Source organism: Cyprinodon tularosa, unplaced genomic scaffold (genome assembly GCF_016077235.1).
Source record: "Cyprinodon tularosa strain WSP-4 unplaced genomic scaffold, ASM1607723v1 ctg505, whole genome shotgun sequence".
Taxonomy (NCBI): Eukaryota; Metazoa; Chordata; class Actinopteri; order Cyprinodontiformes; family Cyprinodontidae; genus Cyprinodon; species Cyprinodon tularosa.
Genome location: NW_024039236.1, coordinates 527,362 through 550,073, shown reverse-complemented (window position 1 = coordinate 550,073; position 22,712 = coordinate 527,362). Strand labels below are relative to the sequence as shown.

The window sequence follows — 22,712 nt, the reverse complement described above, 5'->3', positions numbered from 1 at the left end:
CATAATCCCCTCCAACTTCAAGCCATTGGAGTGACCCCCCTCTTGCATATATTTTTTTACTCTGACTCCACCCTTTCACTGAATTACAGGGTCTGACCAGGAGAGGGCCAAGCCAAGGACCCATCAGGGAAAGAGGGGACATGTTGAATGGCTACTACTGTACAATATAACAGCAGCTGCTTGGGGCCCCAAGCTGAACGCCCTGTTACCTCCACCCATTTTAAAAAGCCTGACAGGACTAGTTAAATATCCTTAACAGTACACACATGTCCCCTCCTTCGCGCTCCGTGTTTCCACAAGCTGAGCTGATGTTCAGACAACATGGATGGAGGAGGAGACAGAGACAGAGCGCCGCCATGCTGCTGGGCCAGCTCCAGAGTCAGCTACACACAGAATCACATTCATTCATGGATTCATATTTAGATGGAGCCAAACAAACAGAGAGAGACAAGCAGAAACACACACAGTATTGTTCAGATTCAAATCAGAAAAAACAGCAAAAAGAAATACGAACAAAGCAACTTAAGAATCAGAATATTTAATCTGTGTTTAAAGTATTTTTTGAATTTCTTGTTTGCATTCCTTCCATCGCTACTTTTAAAAGGTACAGCAGGATTTTCTATAAGACAGGAAGGTTTGCACCGATGTTGGTGTGTGGAGTGTACCTACCACGGTGCAGTTACTGAAGGCAGAGATGCACTTCCTGTCCTCGCACCACTGACAGCCCCGGCTGTTGGCCGTGCAGCTGGCGCAGTCGGAGAAGTGGATGCACTGTTCATCTGTGCTTTCTGCAGACAGAGCAACACATCCTCACCATTTTAACAGACTACAGTCATTTTCATCTAAAACAGCAGGTTAGTTTGTTACTTTTTGGCCCCTAAAACTATTTATTACAATTTCATTTACAGCTGAAAGTTGATAAACAGCAGAACAACACATCTGCAACAGCAAAAGACATAGATTTACAGTGAGAGGACCGTTCTAGAAAATTCCCTTTATTTTGTATTAGTTAGACCCACCGCTCTAGTGTAAAGTAGGGTTGAACGATTTTCCCTAAAATCAAAATTACGATTACTTTCATCCAATATTGTGATTTAATTGCGATTTTCTTTGCACTAATCGAAGCATGTTGATGATTTCCTTCAGGGTTTCAGGTTTTTTATCACCTTGAAATTCTGCTTGTCCAGAATCCAGTGTTGCAGGACTTTACCGTAACATTTGCATGAAAAAGATCTTAGTTCTTACAATGCATAGATTTAGGTGATAGCTTCACCTCTTTGTTTCCTTTTGTGCGACAGCATACCCATTTTAATCATTTCCCACCACCTAAAGGGCTCCAGGGAGAAATTTAGTGTGTTAATCTTGTTAAATGTATTGGGACCAAAAATGGAATGCCTCTGCAATTAAAAATAGCATTTTTCTAAATTGTGATTATATTGCAAAAGCAATTAATTACCCAGCCCTAGTTTAAAGTTTATAAAACAGAAACAATTCAAACTCCTTATGAATCATTCCTTTCACCTGATGGTAAATTATCTTGGGAGCTATTTTTTTCTTTTTTCATCTTCCAATTTAAAGCTTTAAAGAAATAAAAAGGCTATAGGACCAAGCAACAGGAGTTGAAATCAGTGTTCTAACTCTTTTTTGCAGGACAATGAGAAAAGTTAGTGTAGGTTAAATATCGTTTGCTCCACCTCTGCCTGACACCTTGCACCATCACACACAGCCTGCTCCGAAACTCCCACTCATGCTTCATGTAGATGAAACAAACTCTGTCACCATGGTGACCAATAGAGACCCCCCTCTACATGGTACGGCCAATGTAATATTTCCTTTTGATTGAAATTACATTTGTTGTTTTTATTTAGTCTTTTTCATGTAAATGCAGATATAAAAATAAACCCCAGGTCCCTCCTACACATATGGATCGGTTACACTCTCGTCAAAATAATCGGTCTCTGCCTTAAAAACCTGCATCAGTCAATCTCTAGTGACCAAAGAATTTATTGCTACAGGTTTTACTGCAGACTTTGACTTTTTCATGTTTCCAAATAAATTGTAAGATTGCCTTTCTCATTTTTTTTTTATATCAAAACCTGCAGTGAGGTGGAGGGATTAGTCCAGAAAGAGCAGCTGCTGCAGCTCCATCTGGTTCTGCTTTATCCTAACTGGTTGAAAAGGAGCTAATTGGAACATTGTTGACCTGCTGTTTGCTTAATTACATTCTGCAAACAAAGTTGAAAATCAAAAGCTTTCAACATAATTACAGTCATCATGAAACAATTAGTCTTCTGGGAGCGAAGCTCATCTTGGATTGCAGGGTCTTCCATTTTTGGGAACAGAACAGAAGCAGTAAGCTGTTTTAAATGTCGGCGGGGCCTACCGGGTGGTGCAGGGCAAAAAGGGGCCGGAACGATGGGATCATGCTGTTTGGATTCCCAGGGGAGGCATCTGCTTTCCACCCAGTGGCAGCGAACTCCAGGCCCGGCTGCTAAACAAGCAGACGGGGATGAGTAGGCCCGGCAGGACGGCGGGGTGTAGGACAGCACGTCGTTCAGAAGCAGACCCGAAAAGCCTCCAAAGACGTACATGGAGCTGAACAAACCACATAATACAAGGATGAAGAAACAGGAGAAGTCTTAAACTGGAGAAATGTCCACACAGATAATACTTCAATCTTTAAAAGGAAGCAAAAAGACCTTTAAAATCAAAATAAACATTGTGGTTTGAAGCCAGCAGCGTTCTGGAGTTAAAAGCTGACATTTCTGTAGCCATTGCCGACTTTTCAGAGGGTGTGAGGTGTTAAAGGATCAGGGCATCATTTCAAACGACAGGAAGAAACAGCTGTCCACATTCTGATGGATTCATTGAAGCAGCTTTTATAGGAAGAGCTGACATTTATAGAGACTTTGCTTTTAAACCTACACTAAGGAGGTCGATTTTAATCACAAAGAGACTGATGTTGCAATATGAATGCTAAGCCAAAAAATATGATCAAAATCTGTTTTTTCCATGGGAATGACAAGAGAAGCTGCAGCAGGGCTAAAAATGAGTCAGTAGTGAACAGTAAGCCCACCAAAGCCTTAATGAATGCAGAGAAAGTTAGTGAGACGCTGGAGCAGCATCTCCGGCTGCCATATAACATTTACTGCCTGGGATCGATCCACCAACAGTGAAACCCAACTAATCTCAGAAGGTACCTGGAAAAGTTTGAGGACCTCACAAAGAGGGTTGAGCAAATTTTAAAGTTGAAAAGTAAAAGTTATATGAAGGTCAGAGAGAGACTCACCCATTGCTGACGACAGCAGAGTGGCCAAAGCGGTTGACGTCCCTGTGCAGCCCTGGTCTAGGAAGGACTGTCCATTTATCACAAGCTAAGAGACAAGAATACACAGAACAGGGAAAGGTTTTTGACTTAATGTGATCAAACAAGACAAACTAGAATGACTGTTAAGAGGAAGGAAAACAATAAATATCAGGGCCTAGAATCTACCTTTCTGACTTTCTATGCCCCAAAGCTTCTACCTCATCATAATTATACACAGAGCTGTATTCCGTTTGATCTATACATCTCTAAGTTATCCTCATGAGGCCCCCTCCTGAAAAGTGAAAACAATTCACGGCAGAAAAATGGACAGAGAAAGATGTCCTCCAGGAAGCAGCTCCCTTAGCTGTGCTGTTCCTGCACCGTAAACAAACCTTTATGGAGCATTGCTGTGAGGGAGAGAGCCATGATTTCAGCACTAAGTTGAAACCAAGTGGCTCTTTTAGCAGCTAATCCGTGCAGGGTAACAACATTTAGCTGTAAAAGCTAACCTCTAATTGCTAAAACCTATTTATTGGCCATTAGAGGTCTGGACTTGTTACAGCCTTCAGAGGTGGTGTGATAGCTCATGAAATTGGCAGCATCCAGACAGGGAAAGCAACTATATTTCATAAGAAACAAACTAAAACCTATGAAGTGTTTAACTTACTTACTTCATCAGATATTTGCCTAAAGGCGACTTTGAAATTCCTTAAAATGGAGCATATATGACATTTGAACCCTAAAGTTTTTTCGTCTGTTGTCTTTGCAAAAAAGCTCAAGTTTAGGAAGATAGTAGGAGATCATCTATAAACTTCCAACTCTAAAATCTTCCAAAATATTCCAAAAAAGTACAAAATCAATCCACTAGACTTTATTTCCAAGTTTGAAGACATTTCTCTTCCCATCCAGGAAGCTTTTTCAATAAAAAATGTCAGAAATATTGTTGAGTTCCAGGCTTTATAGAGTGGACCAAAAACAAAGCCTTGTTTTGGCTTAGAAAACATGCAAATAGAACCTGATGAAATATGTATGTGTAGACGTTGACTGGTGCTTCCATATATAGATTGGATTTATGGCTGCCATCCCGCTAAAACAAACCTGCTTCCACCAAAGGCAAATCTTTTTCAGCCTCTAAGGTGTCTTCCATCTGCTGTAAAGTATGTAGGTCTACCGTTAACCATCTCCAGAGCATGATGCTGCCACTACTGTGTAATGGTGATGAAGTAGTGCTTGACCTGCTCTTGACTGGAGGCTCATGTCCACATGTTTGCTCTTCATGGGTTGTGGAAAAAGGATTCAACATCCTATCTTTACTAGCGGCCAGGTTTGAGGAGAGCTGATTTAGAGATGATGGTCCTGCCTGAGCTGTGAATCTCTGCAGCTCCTCCAAAGTTACTATGCTCAGGCGCGGATTCAGGCGGGGGCGCGCGCACCCCCCTTTGGGCTATGGCACGCCGATTGGGCCAATAATCGTCCGTACAATAACACGCAGTTCCAACCCGTATTTTTACGCGAGCGCGCGTTTCCAGCCAGAACGCACGGTGACGAAAAAACCGCGCGCTTGCGTAAAATACGGGTTGGAACTGCGCGTTATTGTACGGACGATTATTGGCCCAATCGGCTTGCCATACCACAATGGCGTCGTTGCGAGCATGAGGAGACCTGGAAGATTTAAGGCCAAACAAGAAAACCAGACATCCATCTCTTTTAAGATTCTGGTCCAATCCAACAGAAGGGTAAGTAGAAAACACTTTATTTATTTTCTATAGGCTTATGTCTATGATCTAAATAACACAGATTGAAATGTTTATATCTTGTTTTCTATTATTCAGTGGACCTGGCACAACTACCAAAAAAAATGACCACAGCGTTGACCTGTATGAACGTTCAGATATTGGAGACACACAGATAAAAGATGATGCTTGCTAGAAAATGTTGATAATGAGAAAACATGATCAACATTGTTGATTGTTGATAAACAAGTTGTTTAAAGTTGCAAAGTAATGCAATTGTAGGAATACTTTAACCAGTAACGGGAAAGTTGCAGTGTTTGATAAGTAATAAAAAGAGTGTACAATTAACAAAAATAAGCAACATTAGTTGCCATTGACATGCATACAATAGTTATTTTGTAGTGTGTATTTTTGGGTCTAAACCTGTACCACATGTGTTGTACTGTTAAAAATAAGAATGGTATCCTTTATGAAAACATTACTAACTTTTATCAATTGGTAAGGATCCAAATCAATGAATGCTCTAAGCACATGCTTGGAGTCTAAGGGAGTCTTGTTAACATTAGAAATTCATAAAACAGTTACAAACCATAAATGAGATCTATGGTTTGTACCGGAACTGTTTTATGAATTTCTAATTATAGATAGATGTAATTGTAAATTGTAATGTAATCTTTTGCCGCTGTCTTGGCCAGGACTCCCTTGAAAAAGAGATTGTTAATCTCAATGGGACTTTTCCTGGTTAAATAAAGGAATAAATAAATAAAAAAAACATTGTGATATGATAACTACAAATCTGGTGTTATTTGTTTTCAGTGCATTTAATATTTTACAATAAAAATACAATTTACATTTAAGTATATTCAGTTTTGTGCACCTGGTGATATCTGTTCAGTGAATTTAATAATTTATGATAAAAACACAACATTAAATTGTTTTGTGGCTCCTCCTGAGATTACAAGGTTCACCTCATCACAAAAATTATTTTCTTTTCCAGATGAACAACAAGGACCGTGTTTCGATGTAAAGACAACTGAAGAGCCGGCGCTCAACCAAGCGGATTTGCCCCAAACAACTTGAGACATACGTTAGTAATAGTTGTATTTTTTGTCAATTTTATGTCAAAACAACTAATTTTGTTTTTGTTTTACACGATTGACTTTTTTGCTTAATCTTGAAATTTTACATTTCATAATAAAACTCCACCAGCACCCATACAAAATTGACTATGTAAATATCAATGTTATTACAGATATATCAAAGGCCAAGGACCAGATTAGTGAAATGGACGACTCTAGAAAATTTCAGCTTCTTCAGACCAGAAAACCACCCAAATCTTTCGATTTCCCTGCCAGAGAATTTAAAGACAACCAAAGAGCCAGTAGGGAGACCAAAATAACATGCCAGAGGGACTGGCTGGACAAGTATGACTTTTTATCATTTTTACATCATATAAAGATGATCTACCGTCAGGATCAACATTCAGGCAGGAAGTGAAGTTGTGGCACACAAAGTGGTCATCATCAGTGGAAAAACCCCGCTCTCTCCCTGAAATTCTAAAGATGACAAATATGAAGTGCTACCCATACATTTATATGATTCTTCACCTTCTGTCAGTCATTCCTGTTACCAGTGCTTCTGTGGAACGTGCTAACTCGGGGCTTAATCCAGTGAAAACTTTGCTGAGGTCAACAATGGGACAGGAAAGGTTTGTGGCTTTGCTACTTTTGTATGTGCACAAGGACATTCAGTTAGACATCAACAAAATCATAGACATATTTGCCCAGAAGCATCCCAGAAGGTTGACATTTGTAAACCCATTATCATCTTAAAGTTTGTAGTAGAGAACAATATTCTTTGTGTGGTTTAACTTTTTTTTTTTTTCAACAGTTTATCTTGTTAAAATATATTCAAATCTCCTTTGTCTTACTTGAACCATACTTGAACCCAAGTCCTTGGGTTTTTTTTAATTCATGTTCTGTGTAAATATAATTTCTGGAAATAAAGAAACTCCTTGTTTGATTAATTGTTGATAAGGATAATTTTTTTCTTTAAACTACCTTTTAACGTTGTGCATGCTTTAAAAACCGAGAGATCCTTTTTACAATTACAATAATGTAATCATGCTATTTTTTCTTATGTTCATCCATTAAAATTATAAATTAAAAACCCTTGGATGAATAATTAGGGTAGTGTGAAAGAGTGAAGATGGTATTCTTTGGTCTTTTAGCCTCACATTGTGTTGACCTGTGACCCCGTGACCCTATGACCCTTAGGTGCGCACCCCCCTTTGAAAAATCCTGGATCCGCCCCTGATGCTTATGTAAGCTGCTGACCTGATTAATGCTGTTCTTGCCTGACCAGTGGCAGCCAATCCTTCCTGTTTTTGATCATTTAATCAACAAATTCTGAAAGCAACATATGTTTGATGCTATTCTGTTTGTGGATCTAACCTTAAGAAAGCTACATAAACTGATGATTAAATCAATATCTACCATAAATTACATGAAACGTAGAAACAATAACAGAGATCGGGGGGAATTAAGTGACTCAGGATCTAACTCCACTTTCATGCAGAATAGTTTTGTTGTAAACAGGGAGAGACGCTGCAGAGGGCGAGTGGGGCAGGCTGGGGGTGGGTCATTTTAAAACCTGCCAAGTACACTGTTGACTGTTAGCGTCAATAAAGGTTTGCTGTAGCACATCTCCTGTCTTACTGTAGGTTTGATAAGACCATTCATGTATACCATGAGTGGTTATGAAATGTTTAAAAAAAAAAAAAAAACTCAGGTGTATAAAATATAGATAAATAAATCAAGTACAACATATTCAAGCTTTAAGGGACAAGTTTGACTTTGAACAACAAAAAAATTGTTTGACATTTCTTTTTGTTTTGTATTTTTGTTTTGAAAAAAAATATATATATTATTACTAAGTCTGAAAGTTAGATCTAGGTGCTCAGTAGAGGAAAAAAGCCTCAGTAGCTGAATATACACCAACTGAACAATATCTTAAAGACATATAAACAGTGCATTAAAGATCCCTGTGAGAGAATAGAAATGATCTTTCAAGCCTTCAACAGCTACTAGTAGGTTTGGGCACCAAGGATCATTACTGGATTGGAACCCTTTCAGTTCCCCCACATTTGTTCAGGTTTGTTATTTCCAATCTGAGCTTTGATTCCCCAGTCTGCCGACCAGAAGAAGAAGAAGATGCCTTATATCAGCAGCTGTTAGTGATGCAGCATTCAAAAGCGTGGCTCAAAGTTAAATAGAGAAATGAGCCGTCGGCTTCCTGTCATACAGGAGATTATATCAAGCAAAGGCCAGATGTCACCGTGTAGCATCACAGGACACTAAGTCCATTCCACGCTGATCAAACAAGCGGGTTACAGCATTGTTACACTGTTTAGTTTAAACAAGAGATGCTAAGCTGAACAAAAACCCTCAAAGACCACAACCTTTTCATTTTAAAGGTTTCACAAAGAAAGCTAAAGAAAAAAGCTATAGATAGTTCAGACCACCATACGCCCCAGTTTCTTGAGACTAAATATCTTCAATAATTACAGGTGATCATTTATTTATGTGTTTATTTGAACAGGGACAGTACACATTAATAAACATTTCTGTAAATGAGCCAGTGTTAGCTAAGTAGCTAATTTTCAACTGTAGTCCCTGGGCAAGGTTTAAAATGCCAACATCATAGCTAGCACTTTGCATTTCAGTCAATCCTCTATATATATATATTTTTTAACAGTGTCCTGTCTGGCAATGTGGCAATAAGAATAATTGTCTTGATGCCAAAAAGAGCCCAACAGATTTTCCTTTCACAAGTGGAGCAGTACGGCAATTGCCATACTGCTCCACTTGTTTCATGCATATAAAATGCTTTATTATAATTATGCAGGGAGTTTTAAAGTTTATATGGACACTGTGATATAAATAGAACAGAAGAGGAAAATCAGAAGAAGAAAAAGAAAAAAAAGATAAAAGATGAAACAAAGAGGAGATAGAAAGGAGACAATGACAAATCCTCTATAATGAGTTCACAACAGGCTCAAGTCCAGCGACTCTGTCGCCGTTTTCAGGCGATATCCCTTGCTTGACATATCTTAAAAAATTCACATGCTGTAGTGGGCAATAAGCTCCACTCAGATAATCAAAGGAGCTTCAATCCACTGCAGTGGATCTGCACCGCAACCAGGACTGGATCAAGAAACTGCATCTGTTCAGAGAGCGAGTGGCCAGGACTAGCTCTGGAGCTAACAGTGGAAGATCTGAGGTGGAGTGGAGCAAGATGCCAGGCAGGGACTGCAGCTCAACCAGCCAGCTAAAAAAAAGGAAATCTTTAATCTGTTGTTACTACATTTTTCAGATTTATTTATTTTTTTTTTATCTTTTTTCCCAGAAAGTGAGGCTTACAGGTTTAATGGAAAGCATATAAATTCAACAAAAACTAAATGTTTGCAGATCATTAGTTTTTCTCCGCTATTTACACATAAAAACTAGTACTTGAAGCACAATATGCACAACATGTAAGTCATGCACCAACACCTAGAATCAGTTCTGCTGAACTATAAACACAATCCCTGTCCCTTATTAGTAGTCGACCTAAAACACACCTTCTTTAAACTGTTCCTGTTTGGCTGTGACTCCATCCTGGAGAGAAATATCAGCTGTGCTGCTGCCATCAACACCCTTGTTTATAGATGCTGGAGATCAGCCTGTTTTCCAGTGTAGTCCTGTTTCTCTGACTGTGACTAACTGGATGTGCTCTCTTCATCCTCTGACATGGGAGCTGGCTCGAAGCTCGTCTGCCTGGCTGTGTGTTTCCTGGACGGGGCCGCCTTTTACAGCTGCTTTTTGTATCTCTGCTTCTGTCTCCTTGAACCCCAGTCGGCCTCAGCAGATGGCCGCTCACACTGAGCCTGGTTCTGCTGGAGGTTTCTTCCTGTTAAAAGGGAGTTTTTCCTCTCCACTGTCGCTACAAGCATGCTTAGTGTGAGGGATTGCTGAAGAGTCAATGAGTCGATGCAATCAACTGGTTTTCCTTAGATAGAAAACTTTGAATCAATCTGACTGGATGATCTGGTGAACTGTAAAGTGCCTTGAGATGACATGTGTAGTAAATTGGCGCTATAGGAACAAACTGAAGTGAACTGAATAGAATTGAACACCACACACACATATTTCATGCATTCAGCACAACTGTTTTGAGGGAAAAAAAGCCTTGTTTTCACGAGAATAACCTCACATTTAAAAGTTCTGAAAGAAATTTGTTCGACTGGCATGTACAAAAAAAGAGGAAAAACATTAGGAACATTTCAAACTGCTTGTAGCACGTCTAACACTGAAAAGAAAAAGGTCTGCATGATGATTTGTGATTTCCATTCATCATAGTTTTACACTGAGCTCACTAATGTTCAGTTGGTTCTTGTAAACATTTTTTGGTTTGATGTTTTTTTTTATCCTTTGCAAACAAAACAAAAATCCTCTGAGACAAATTCATATTGTTTTGAAACTAAACTTTGATTTAGCAGGAGAACTGAGGGGTTTTGAAGATTGTCTGCATGTTTTTTGTTGTTGTTCTGAGAATATGAGGTGTGTTTTCAGAGAAAATGTCTTCAAACAGTGAAGAAACATGTAAGTACCCAAAATGCTGCTATTTTTGCTGCTAATTTCTTAATTTTTATAGATATCCTTACCTGTGTCCTGCAGGTCTTGGCACAAACCATTAATTTTTAATAAGCTTTAATTTACTACAATTATTCCACAATGTTCCAGCGGCCAAATGTCTTCCTTCAAGCAGCTTGGTCATTTGGATGCTGTTTATTAAAGGTGAAGTGTAAGAGGACAATGTTCTAACAGCTCCTAATAACCTTTATTGCGTAGAAGTAAATTACTGGGGACTGTTGTTTTTTTCTTTTTTCCAATCAGAAAGATGCTAATATGGATGACCTTGATACTACACATGCTCAGTTAAACCCTTCCATTAACCAGCAGGACAGAAGACCAATCGTAGATCCATCAATCAGGGCATGGTGGGGCCGGAGCCCAGGCACACACACTTCAACTCCTTAGGGCAGTTTAGACACACCATAACCTAACAGTCATGTTTTAGGTATGGAGTCTGAAGAAAGACTCTAAGCAGGGACTCTAACCCAGGAGCTCAATGCTGCAAAATAAGAGTGCTACAAATTACACCACTGTGCAGCCCAAATCACAGACAATCTTCCACACTGACTGGAAAAAAATGTGTTTTTAAGGTATGAAAGAAAAACGTTTGATGTGGTGTGTTTTTGTCTGAACATGAATTTAGTACAGCTTAGTTAGATTGAATCATTGCTTAAATTAGAAGTTAAAAGGTTAGCATGTGCTAAAATCTGTGCATCTATCCAGCGCATGCTGCTCTGTTATAAAATAGTAAATAAAAAAAAGTATTATTTTCTCAGTGCTCTTAAAATTAAACCTTGTCTACTATTCTTTGTTTGACTTACAAACCTGTTCCTTGAAAGGTTACTATTGTATGTGCATTTCTATAAAGGTTGTTAAAGGTTGTTAAATGAATGAGTAAAGCCTTTTGGATTGCATTTCTGGATCCTCCAGGGACACACATGTTCTGTCAGCTAAACCTTAATAAAACCTGTAAAGTCCTGAATCCCATTGGCACTCTGCTTAGGTAATCATCACTCAGCAGGGTCTCTAGGTGTGCACAGCTCCTTTATCACTAATATTGAGCTGAATGTGCAGCACATTAGGTGTTAAAACTTCAGATTATTCCAAAAGCTGCCACTTCAATTTCAGAGCCCCAAAATAAACTTACAGGTATAATAGGGACGTTTCTAAGCCACCTGACTGCTGGCTAAAACTAGACGTAGTGTCCTAATAGATAAACCATAGATGGACATCAAAGATGGGAGATAAATGGGACTTTAAAGCTCCTGGTAATCTGACAAAAGGAGGATTAATGTTAATATCATGGCCTTCATCAAAGGCCAAATAATTTAGATGTCACTCACTGCCCCGCTCTCTATTCTTTAACCTGATCTTTGAGTTTATTTAAAACACAGCAGTGGTATAAGGATTTATGTTGCTTTAATACAGATTATTCAATGTCACACTTTTCAGCATTTATAATACGCTTCAAATCTGCAGCTTTATAACAAAGCATAGGTTTGGTAACAGGCTGCTGTTTTGTCTAGAGGTTAGATTACGTCTTACATTTAATTGAGTAACTTATAAAAAAAATCTTAACCATACATTTTACTTTTACTTAAGTAATATTCTTGCATTCTTCAGGTTCCCTTACCAACTATAAGGAACCAGTGGTGTCAAAAGTTCACACATTTGTTAGTTAAGTAGAAGTATAGATACTGAAGTTTAAAAACAAGAAGTATCAACTTGATCTCTTTACTAAAGTAAAACTGAAAAGGTATGTGCTCCAAAAACTACTTAAAGTATAAAGGTATAAAGGAACCTTTAAAAAAACAGCCAGATGCCACTATGTGAATTGAAAGGTCAGTTTTTCGACTATTTCTAAAAATTCTTTGAGATAGGGCCAAGGATGAGGGAGGTCTTGTTGGTCTCCATCTCCCGATACGCTCTCGCCTGTGGTCGACCTTTCAGACATTTCAACATCTTTTTCTGAATCCCACATTGTAGCATTGCATAGACAATTCACGTTAGCAGTTTGAAGAACACCTGCTTGCTTCTGATGATTTCCTTTAGCTAACCAATGAGTGTTTGCGTTATATGACTCATCCAATCACACTAGTTTTCACTAGATGTGGATGGAGCCAATGATCTGCATTGGATGGAGCACATGACGGGAAATATATATTTAGAAACATTAAACCAGGGGGAACTAATTAAAAATCAGCGGGGTCCGAATAAAGAAAATCATCAACCAGTAAAGGTCCGGAGATATTTTTAATGATCTGTTACTTTAAACTGAATTTAACACTGAAATAAAAAGAGGTATTTGTGCATTCATGTTATACACTGAATTTTGAAATAAAATGTTTAAAAAAATAGAAATTGCCAAATAATTCCATCCCGTGCTATTTTTGGAGTTGACTCTTGTATGACTGTATTCCTGTATATCCATCAGTAGTTAAAGGTCAAGGGTCAGCAAATGCTAATTCTGCCTGTAAAACAATGACAGCATAATTGTCGCTGTCTGATCTGAAGCCTCATTAGGAGCTTTTAAACAGGATTTTGAAAAAATTTTGATAATTTGCTCATGTAATATTGTAGATTTTTTAGAATAAAAAGCTAGTAGATGTGCATAATCAAAAAATAACAGAGATAAAATTATAGAGCATTCAGTATTGTAAGAAAGCCCACACTGTTTCTGAATAAATACATTATTGTACGAGTTAAGTTCTGTTCCGTTTATATGAAATGTCGTCATATTTTAATCCGTTTTTCTTAGTTGATAGGTAGTTATACAGAGTGAGGCGCGCTCCTGCCCGTGACTGGGGATGCATATCTCAGCAGGGATGCACTTTTCGGCATAACAACGGACCGCAGTCCGCTAATCTGTGACCTCTGCATTAAACCGAAACCAAGAGTAACAAGTAACGGTTGTTTTAAAATGTAAGGAATAGAAAGTACAGATACTTGTGTGAAAATGTAATGAGTAGAAGTAGGAAGTGGGAGGAAAAATAACTAATGGAGTAAAGAATAGATACCTAAAAAGTGTACTTAAGTACAGTAACGAAGTATTTATACATCGTTACTTGACACCTCTATAAGCAACTAAAGCTCTACTTAGGTCAATATACAGTAAGAATTGCCTACTGTTGAAATTGCTGTTATAGGTTTCTGATAAGAAAATTATTTGGAAAGTGTTTTATCTCTGTGATTTATTTGTGTTGGGATCTGGAGATTTACCACCTTTCTCCAGCAGAGTGCGCTGTGGGTCTCCTGGCCTGGAGCCTCCAGCACACCTGAAGCTCATCAGCCCATCAGGAGACCTTCCTACATAAGCAGCAGTCAGACCTTCCTTCAACGCCGCAGTGTTGACCAAGTTTGGAAACCCGACTGAAGTCTGAAGCTCTGGATGAGCTTTGCCTGTAAACCTGCTTGCCTGCCCAAGGAAGCCAAACCTGAAGATTTCAGTCTGGACCTCTACTACTGCTCTCAAGGAAGAGCTGGAAACTCAAATCAAGGTCTGCAACTCTCAAGTCAGAAGCTAGACGCTGCTGCTGCTGAGCACTCTGCTGAATCTACAGTCTCTGGACCCAACCGGTTCCCTCCCTCACAAAGGATCTGTCAGAACCTCTTCAAGGTACATTCTAAATTAATTAATTCGACAAATCATCTGACTGCCTGGCTAATCAAACTATCCGTCTCTGCAGACATCAGTGATTCCAGTCCCGGATCTGTGCCTGAACCAGTTCATGTTCATTCTGTGAAACCATTCAATAAACTCTGTTAAACTTTTACTCTGCTTCCAGTGGTGTTCTGCATGTGGGTTAAGTCTCTTAAGCCAATCATGACAATTTGTATTTTTATAATTTATTTTATACTTAATTTTATACTTATACTAAATTTAAGAACTCTGCACTTTTCTTTGTCGGCTTTCTTTTTTTTTTTTTTTTTTTACATTAAATCAGTTGTTTCCAGCAAACAATGACTCTTTACTTGAGTACAGAGTAAAGTATTTGACTTGAATAGAGTTTTTTCAAGATTTTTCAGTGTAGTCCTGTTTCTCTGACTGTGACTAACTGGATGTGCTCTCTTCATCCTCTGACATGGGAGCTGGCTCGGAGCTCGTCTGCCTGGCTGTGTGTTTCCTGGACGGGGCCGCCTGTGGAGCTGGTTGACAGTTGCCTTTTGTATCTATGCTTCTTTTTCTATGTCTGCTTCTGTCTCCTTGAACCCCAGTCGGCCTCAGCAGATGGCCGCTCACACTGAGCCTGGTTCTGCTGGAGGTTTCTTCCTGTTCAAAGGGAGTTTTTCCTCTCCACTGTCGCTACAAGCATGCTTAGTGTGAGGGATTGCTGAAGAATCAATGAGTCGATGCAATCAGCTGGTTTTCCTTAGATAGAAAACTTTGAACCAATCTGACTGGATGATCTGGTTGAATGTCTCTATAAAGTACCTTGAGATGACATATATTGTTAATTGATGCTATTTAAATAAACTGAATTGAAACGAGAATCACAATAAACATAAATATCCAGTCAAATATATCCATATATCTGACTAAAAGATCTTTTCTTTTTTGCTGTTATTAAACCTAAGATATTCGTGTCTGTGAATCCAAACCCCACCGCCCTGTAAAAGCTTCAAACCTAATTTGATGGCAGCCACAGCTTAAAACTCCCATTCTAACCTGTTCCCAGCTTTACCAGCCTAATGCCGGCGTGAAGCTGCTAAAATGCACATGTTGTATGAGCCACACACCCAAACACAGATCCACAGAAATATATAACACACACATCAACCAAGATTTTAATTTCCTCTCAGGATATGAGAAAAATGGGTGTTAATAACACACGGTAGGACAGAGAGCGTAATCGCACGGCCAGATCGAAGCAGTCGGCCAACCGCTCTGATTGACAGTTTGATCTGATCTGCACTAATAGGGAAGTTGATGAAGAAGGCCAGGAGGAGGAAGGAACGGGAGGATGAGGAGGAGGACTGAATGACATCCACCCCTCCCTCGCCATCTCAAACACAAGCTCCAAGCCTTTTAGACAGTTTGTGAATGTTTGTGTGCAGCAAACAGTGTGTGGATGTCAAGTTGGAGAGCACTGCATTTTTTAATCACAGTTCATTTTCCCCCCAAATCTAATTAGAAGCGTGAGGGTGGCAGGGTGTGCTGTGTGTGTGGGGGGGTAGAAACATGGGGTGAGGCAGAGCTGAAGGGGGGGAGAGGCAGAATTAAATCCAAATGAAAAGTGCTTTCCTTGTCAAGCAGAATCTAATGTGTGGCGTCGGAGGAGCAGGGGATGCTAATAACGTCATGTTGTCCCTCCAAGGTTAGCACGGCCAAAAAAACAAAAACAAATTAGTGCGCCAAAGCGCCGCTTGCAGAGGGAAAGAAAGAGTAAATGAAGACGAAAGCAGAGACGGTGGGGAGCAGCTTCCACAGGTTGAGCTAATTAAGCATGTCCTGCAGAGATGATGGGGAGGGCAGAGGCTTTCTAGAGGAACTTCACTGAACTTGATGCAAGTTTTCCTTCATTCATCTTTTTTTGGTCGGAGCCCTCATGGGGATGCTGCAACTTGAAATAGAAATATGAAGAAAGAGATTCAGCCTTTTATGATGTTTGTTTCGTTACTTTAAACATGAAGAACGTCCAGATATGTCTGGCTGCAGACCTGCACCGTCAGGACTGGGAGATTATTCCAGTGCTCACATTCTCATATCATTTTTGGATCATTTTCTTTTACTTATTACGACATTATGTGTCTCTCACAGATGCATGTTTTAAAAGGAACAACACCAAAAGTTAAACTCTGCACTACAAATCTCCTCTGTGCCTAAAAATTAAACCCACAAAGCTGTCTAACATGAATACTCACTCAGATGCACATAGGAGAGGTGGCATTTTATTTAAAGGGAAGCATAATGTTTTTGTGGGTTTGTACTCATACATATGAGCCAGTGCTGCTAACTTCTGGCAGGTTGGGGCTTGGCTTGTAAAAGTGAAGTCAAGGGAATGGATGTTGTAGTGAATATCATCTAATACCTTTACTTTTCTATGTGTGTTATCATCCATCCATTTCCCATCACACTTATCCCACCTGGGGTGGTGAGGGGTACTGGTATGAGGCGGGGTCAATCCTGGACAGGTTGCCAGTCCATCACAGAGACAAACAGCCATTCACACTCACACCTAAGAGAATTTAGAGAAGCCAGTTAACCTAACTGTTATGTTTTTGGACTGTTGGAGGAAGCTAGAGTACCCTGAGAGAACCCACGCATGCTCAGGGAGAACATGCTAACTCCATGCAGAAAGACCCCGGGCCGGGAATCAAACCCAGATCCTTCTGGCTGCAAGGCAGCAGAGCTACCCACTGTGCCCCATGTGTGTCTTACTGTTTCGAAATGATGTTTATGATGCAACGTATCAGAGAGAAAAGCTTTAGAATCAGATTCTCTGCTGTGGAGTGTGTAAAGTTTAAAACTTTTGAATATTTCTGATACAGAGTGTGTGTGTGTGTGTGCAAACTTTCACCCATAATGATAGTATAAAGAGTATTTATGTGTACTTATGTGTATCACTGCCCTGTGTGCAGCAAAACCCTATTGAGGAGCCAAGACTTGAAAAGACACTTATATGCTTTCCAGGGTGACATGACTGCTGCCTCTTCTGCTCCCTCCCATAAAGAGTCAGCTGCAGTGTTTTCCTCAGCTTTATCTTCACATGATCGGTCCTTTTCTAGCCCAGCTTTAGCAGAGGAACAAAGCTCAACCACCCCACCCCTGTCCATGCTTCTGCACGCCACGGTCTCCACCTCTCAAGATTCAACTGCTTCTGAACAAGACACAGCTGCAGCGTCCTTAGCATCAGCTGCTGTCACAGAAAGCAGCTTTAAGATTATCCCTGAAAAAGATACATTTCCTCAATGGAAACAGACTATTTACAAGAAAAACATGGTGAAGCATAATTGGGCAGAAATAGAAAGGATAAATATATAACCACAAGTATAGAAAACCCAAAATAAATAGAAATTACAGATACTATCAAATAAATTGAAGAATAACTGTAGCACAAAGAAACAATTATGAACCATAAAGCATAGCAAATAGCCCCAAATGCCAAAATAAGTATGAGATCAATTTTTGGCTCCAACAACATTTTTTTTCTTCAGATCAGTGCGGTTGTCTGAGCGTTGCATCACTGAAAAGATGCAGCAGAATGGCTGCAGGCGAATAAACAACTGTTTGCAGCCAGAGTGAAGATGGCTGAGATCTTAAGGATGAAGAGCACACAACCTGAGGAAGCTGCCAGGGAAACGGCCAAGATGTTTGACAACAAAGGAGGAGGAGCAAGAATTTATTCTGGAGCCGTTTAGGTTTTTGTTTCACAAAATTAAAGATATGCAGCTTTTCTGTGAGGTGATAATAAACAAAAGAGGGTACGGCTGTTTCAACAATAAAAATACTTGTAAGGAAATAAAATAGACATTTGAAAGTTTGTTTTGTGTCAACTGTTCTCTCTTGTATTAGAAGTCATTGGCTATTTTGGATGTGTATCTAGGTATTCAGAAACCCCCATAGCTACAGTGAGTTAATTTGAAATCCCAAACCCTCTATTGGCAAATGTTGTCCAACAGCAGAGGAAATAACAGCACAATCAATACTAATAGAAGAGTATTAGAATGTAGGATACTTCCAAACACATATTAGAGACATCTTTATAAAAGAACAGAGTAAATCTCCATTTAAATGGGACAAATGATGCTGTTTTCAATGATAAAGGTAAAAGGAAAGAACAGTCAGCAAAAAGGCTGGAGTCCATAAATCCATCACACAGATCAATTACAGAGATTTAGTTTCAAATGATTTAGTGTAAACTAAACTAACAGCTGCACTAATAAAATAAAATACTAGAGTAAAATAAATGTTAGATGGACATACATAGACAAACATATTTAAATAGTGAAGAGCTGATAAATTACCATGGGAAATGTACAATATGTGCTTCCAGTAAATTCATTTTTATTTTAGAAAGGCCTAAAAAGTGGATCAGACAGCTGCAGCTGATCCAGAACGCTGCTGCCCGTGTCCTCACTAAGACTAAGAAAGTAGAGCACATCACCCCGGTTCTAAAGTCCTTCCACTGGCTCCCTGTATCTCAGAGAATAGACTTTAAAATACTTCTGTTAGTCTATAAATCTCTGAATGGCTTAGCACCTAAATACATCACAGACTTGCTATCAGTGTATCAACCCTCCAGACCACTCAGGTCTTCTGGCTCCAGCCTGCTCTGCAGACCTAGAACCAGAACTAAACATGGAGAAGCAGCATTTAGTTCCTATGCTCCACTTATCTGGAACAAACTTCCAGAAAACTGTAAAAGTGCAGAAAGCCTGAGTTCCTTTAAATCAAGACTAAAAACACATTTGTTTAGGATTGCCTTCCACTGTTCTAGTTAAACCGTTCAACTAAAACATATTTTCTTTAGTCCAACTGTTTTTAATATTCTTTTTTGTTTCGGCATTTTTTATTTTATTTTATTTATTTTTTTATTTTTTCCTACTTGCTTTGATTCTATTTTATCTTCCTATATTTTAATCATGTAAAGCACTTTGCATTGTCTTTGTACTGAATTGTGCTATACAAATAAATTTGCCTTGCCTTGCCTTGCCTTGCCTTGAAGAAACTCTCGGTTCTGACATGCAGTAGACCTCACTGTGCAGCTTTGTAATGAAAGGTCCTGACAGTCTGCAGGTCTGCAGCCAGACTTTGGAGCCAGACCTTTTTTTTCTTAGATGCTTTAATGTTCCAGGATCTGATTTTAATGAAAATGCAGCAGTTATACAGGAAATATTTTAGATTTAATCTACAAAACAAGAAATTCTACAAAAGCTCAACTGTATCAATACAGAAATCATTATACATGCAAACAACAAACAAATAATAATTTTTGGGACCCCCATGTTGCCCCTGGGCCTTGAGCAAACCCCTTAATTTGCTTAAGCTTGGGCCGGCCCTGTCCCCTTAACCTGGCCTGCAGAGTAGGAGGGGAGAAAAGCACCAATGTCTCCCATAAAGGATGAGCAAAGATGCTACATACAGCCAACCTGAATTTCTCTGTCTTTTAATAAAGACTTTAATAAAGTCAACTAAAATTTCTTCTCCCTCTAATATCTTTGTGACTCTTGTAAATAACACAGGAGAGAAAGAAGAAATATTAATGACTCAATATATTTATAAAAACTGAGGGAGTTAATGCAACATAAAGATACATATTTACAGTAAATCCTTCCACAAGAAAAGGCCCAGAGTCTGGAAACCTAAAGACTCTGAAGCTCTGTAATGTTTATCACCTTTAATTAAGCTTCTTATTCAGTCTTATTACCTGCTGCACCTTTGTTGTCTTGAGGCGATTCTCCTTTGCAGCAGTGTTGGCTTTCTTCTCTCTCCCTAAATCCCTGCTTCATTTGTTCTTTATTTCTAACAATTCTGCACATATAACCCCCCCTCACCCCCCCCCCCCCCCCCTCCCTCCCACAGCACTCTGCTCCCCTATTTCATCTGCATCCTCACAATCAGAACTGCTTTGTGTTTTGTGCCACAGAGAATAGTAGGACAAAAAAAGGAAAATAAAATAAAAGAGAGAATTTAATTTGGAACAATGAGCCATTAGATTGCATCACAATGTACCATATAATTCATTTTTTTCTTCTGATTTGATCAGAGATTTAACAGCAGTGCTCTGTCTGCTTCCACTACCACTTTTAATCCAAAGATGGTCATTTTTAAGTGCCGCGGTTAAAGTTCACCCTTTGGCTCTGTTGATGAGAAAGCAGAACAAAATCTGAAAACCTTTCCTTACATTTACAGAGTTGACAAAGAATGTCAGAGTTACCCAATTAACTTTTATCAGCAACTACCTTTGCTGTTAGGCAGAACTTTCCCATTAATGCAGGATCTAATATTGACCTCTGGGTTAAAAAAAGCATGCCCACAACATCAGACCACGCTGAGTCATGCTTTTTCTAAACCTTTCAAAGTCAATTATAGGCTGATCAAAGATTAACTTTGGCTCTTCTGAGTATTTATTAGTTCCTTTGCTATTTTTTTAACCCTAAAAGTTTGGAAAAACAATAAATAAATAATCCATCAGACTCATATATTAGCTAAAAAAGAATAAACAGAATTAAACCCAAATATCATCGGTTTGGATGAGCTAAATACTGTTTTAAAGAATTAGGGTGATGGAGAGGAGGGCTTCCATTCTTCAGACCAAAGTCATCTGAGGATGGTTGAGTAACTCTTTTCTCAATTCTAGTACATTTCACTTCTTTGGGGAATATTTTCATTTGATATGGATTTTATTTTATACTGATTTGAATGCTTTAATATTAATGCAGCTATATGTAGCATGAAAAAAAATTTATTGAACTCCTTTTAGTACATTTTATCTAATATTTATCTTTAATCCTTCCTGCCCATAAAAATAGCCACGGTTATATAACCAGTGTATATTCTAATATTATTTACCAATACAGTAATAATGAAAATAACACATTAACATAAACTTGTGCTCATATGGACTGAGGTTAAACCATGACAGTGCTGTATTAACACTGAAGTTAACAGATTCCGCTCTACTGTCAGACATTGATTAATCACATCATCTTTCTTAAGGATATATTAACATGTTTTATAAAGACTGACATTCTTCTTAAAGAGACATAATGTAGATTTTTAATGAATAATATCCTCTAAATAGACTTTTCATTTGACTCTTTACAGCTAACACATGGTTTGATGAGCAGACTGACACCTCAGAGGTTTAGCGCAGAATTTTCTTCAGCTTGGAAGTTCACTGTTTGGTAGATGTGATGTCATCGGTCCCACCCAGCAAACAATCAAAGCGCTTTATGCTAGATGGATTTGTAGATACTCAGAAGCAACAAGCATCCAGCGCAACTCAATAACCTTAAGCATGACTGCGAGCTATTAGAACAAGCAGAAGAGTGCTGCAGTTCTTTGTTTTGGCCACAGGTGGCAGTATCATTACAAAGCTCCTTCAAAGTCGGCGGAGGTCATCCTCAATAGATTGCTGTTCGTCAACCTGCTATAAATGAGCATGCCAGTGCTACGTGGTGTTTGGCTGTTGGCAAAGGGACGATGCTAAACTAGATTACCAAGGTAGCTACTGTCTTTCCGCCTTTATTTCCCCTCCTTTTATAGAAAGCATTGGAAAGGAAGGATTTTTTCTCTAAAAATGTAGGAACTGGTTTAATCAAAATTATTACTTTTTCAAAAATAATACATCCACATAAAAACCAAGGGAGATGAAGAATATTTGTGTTCATTTAAATGAAAAGGTATATTTAGTACATAGAGCTTCTATTTTCTCATACTAAATCTAATTCCACTTAAGTTTTGCAATAAAAATACAAAATGAAATATATTACTTTATTTATTTTTATTTTAGATGAATAAACTGAGTGAATGACAAAACACATTTTTAATTTATTTGCTATTCTTCTTTTGTTTTCCTTTAGGGGAATTTGCTGGATATCTTAGCATTAGCTGAGTGATGGTGAAAGGTCTACCGCCCCCTGGTGGCTAAAGGTTGGTTATACAGTGTTAATTTAAGGAAGCAAAGAGGCTCAGGGGCCATGCAGAGGTGGCCCGCTTGCTTCTGGACAGCTCACAAACAGTACAACTGAAGGCTGGAACAAGAGGAGGGCTGAGAAGAGGTAAACTTCCTTAACAATATGTATGATAAATAAACCAGGCATTTTAATATCTGCAATGCTGAAGAGGGGGAAAAATCCAGCATTGCCTTTAAATGGATAGAGGGGTGTGGCTTTACTGTTGATTTGTTTTTTGAATATTTTCAAGTGCAAATCATTTTTAAAACCCTCTGGATTTAGCAGGTTAAATCCTCCTGATCAGCCCCGGTCTGATAGTAATACCATCATCACCAGCAGTTAAGGACTTCTGTACCATGCTTACATGGACATGAAAAG

At 38.8% G+C, this 22,712-nt stretch overlaps 1 protein-coding gene across 4 annotated transcripts in view; it reads right to left on the bottom strand.

The window, feature by feature from the left end:
* The window catches only part of LOC119795242 (attractin-like protein 1), a 437,403-nt gene that overhangs the window by 327,389 nt on the left and 87,302 nt on the right, over nt 1-22,712 (bottom strand). For 3 of the 4 annotated variants that reach the window (XM_038303135.1, XM_038303136.1, XM_038303138.1), the window contains exons 11-14: nt 3,290-3,374; nt 2,384-2,595; nt 670-788; nt 267-383 (exon numbers count right to left, since the gene is read on the bottom strand). In XM_038303135.1, the coding sequence (XP_038159063.1) occupies nt 267-383; nt 670-788; nt 2,384-2,595; nt 3,290-3,374 (533 nt within the window). The remainder of the gene's footprint in view (nt 1-266; nt 384-669; nt 789-2,383; nt 2,596-3,289; nt 3,375-22,712) is intronic. The other variant, XM_038303137.1, reaches the window with a different exon arrangement.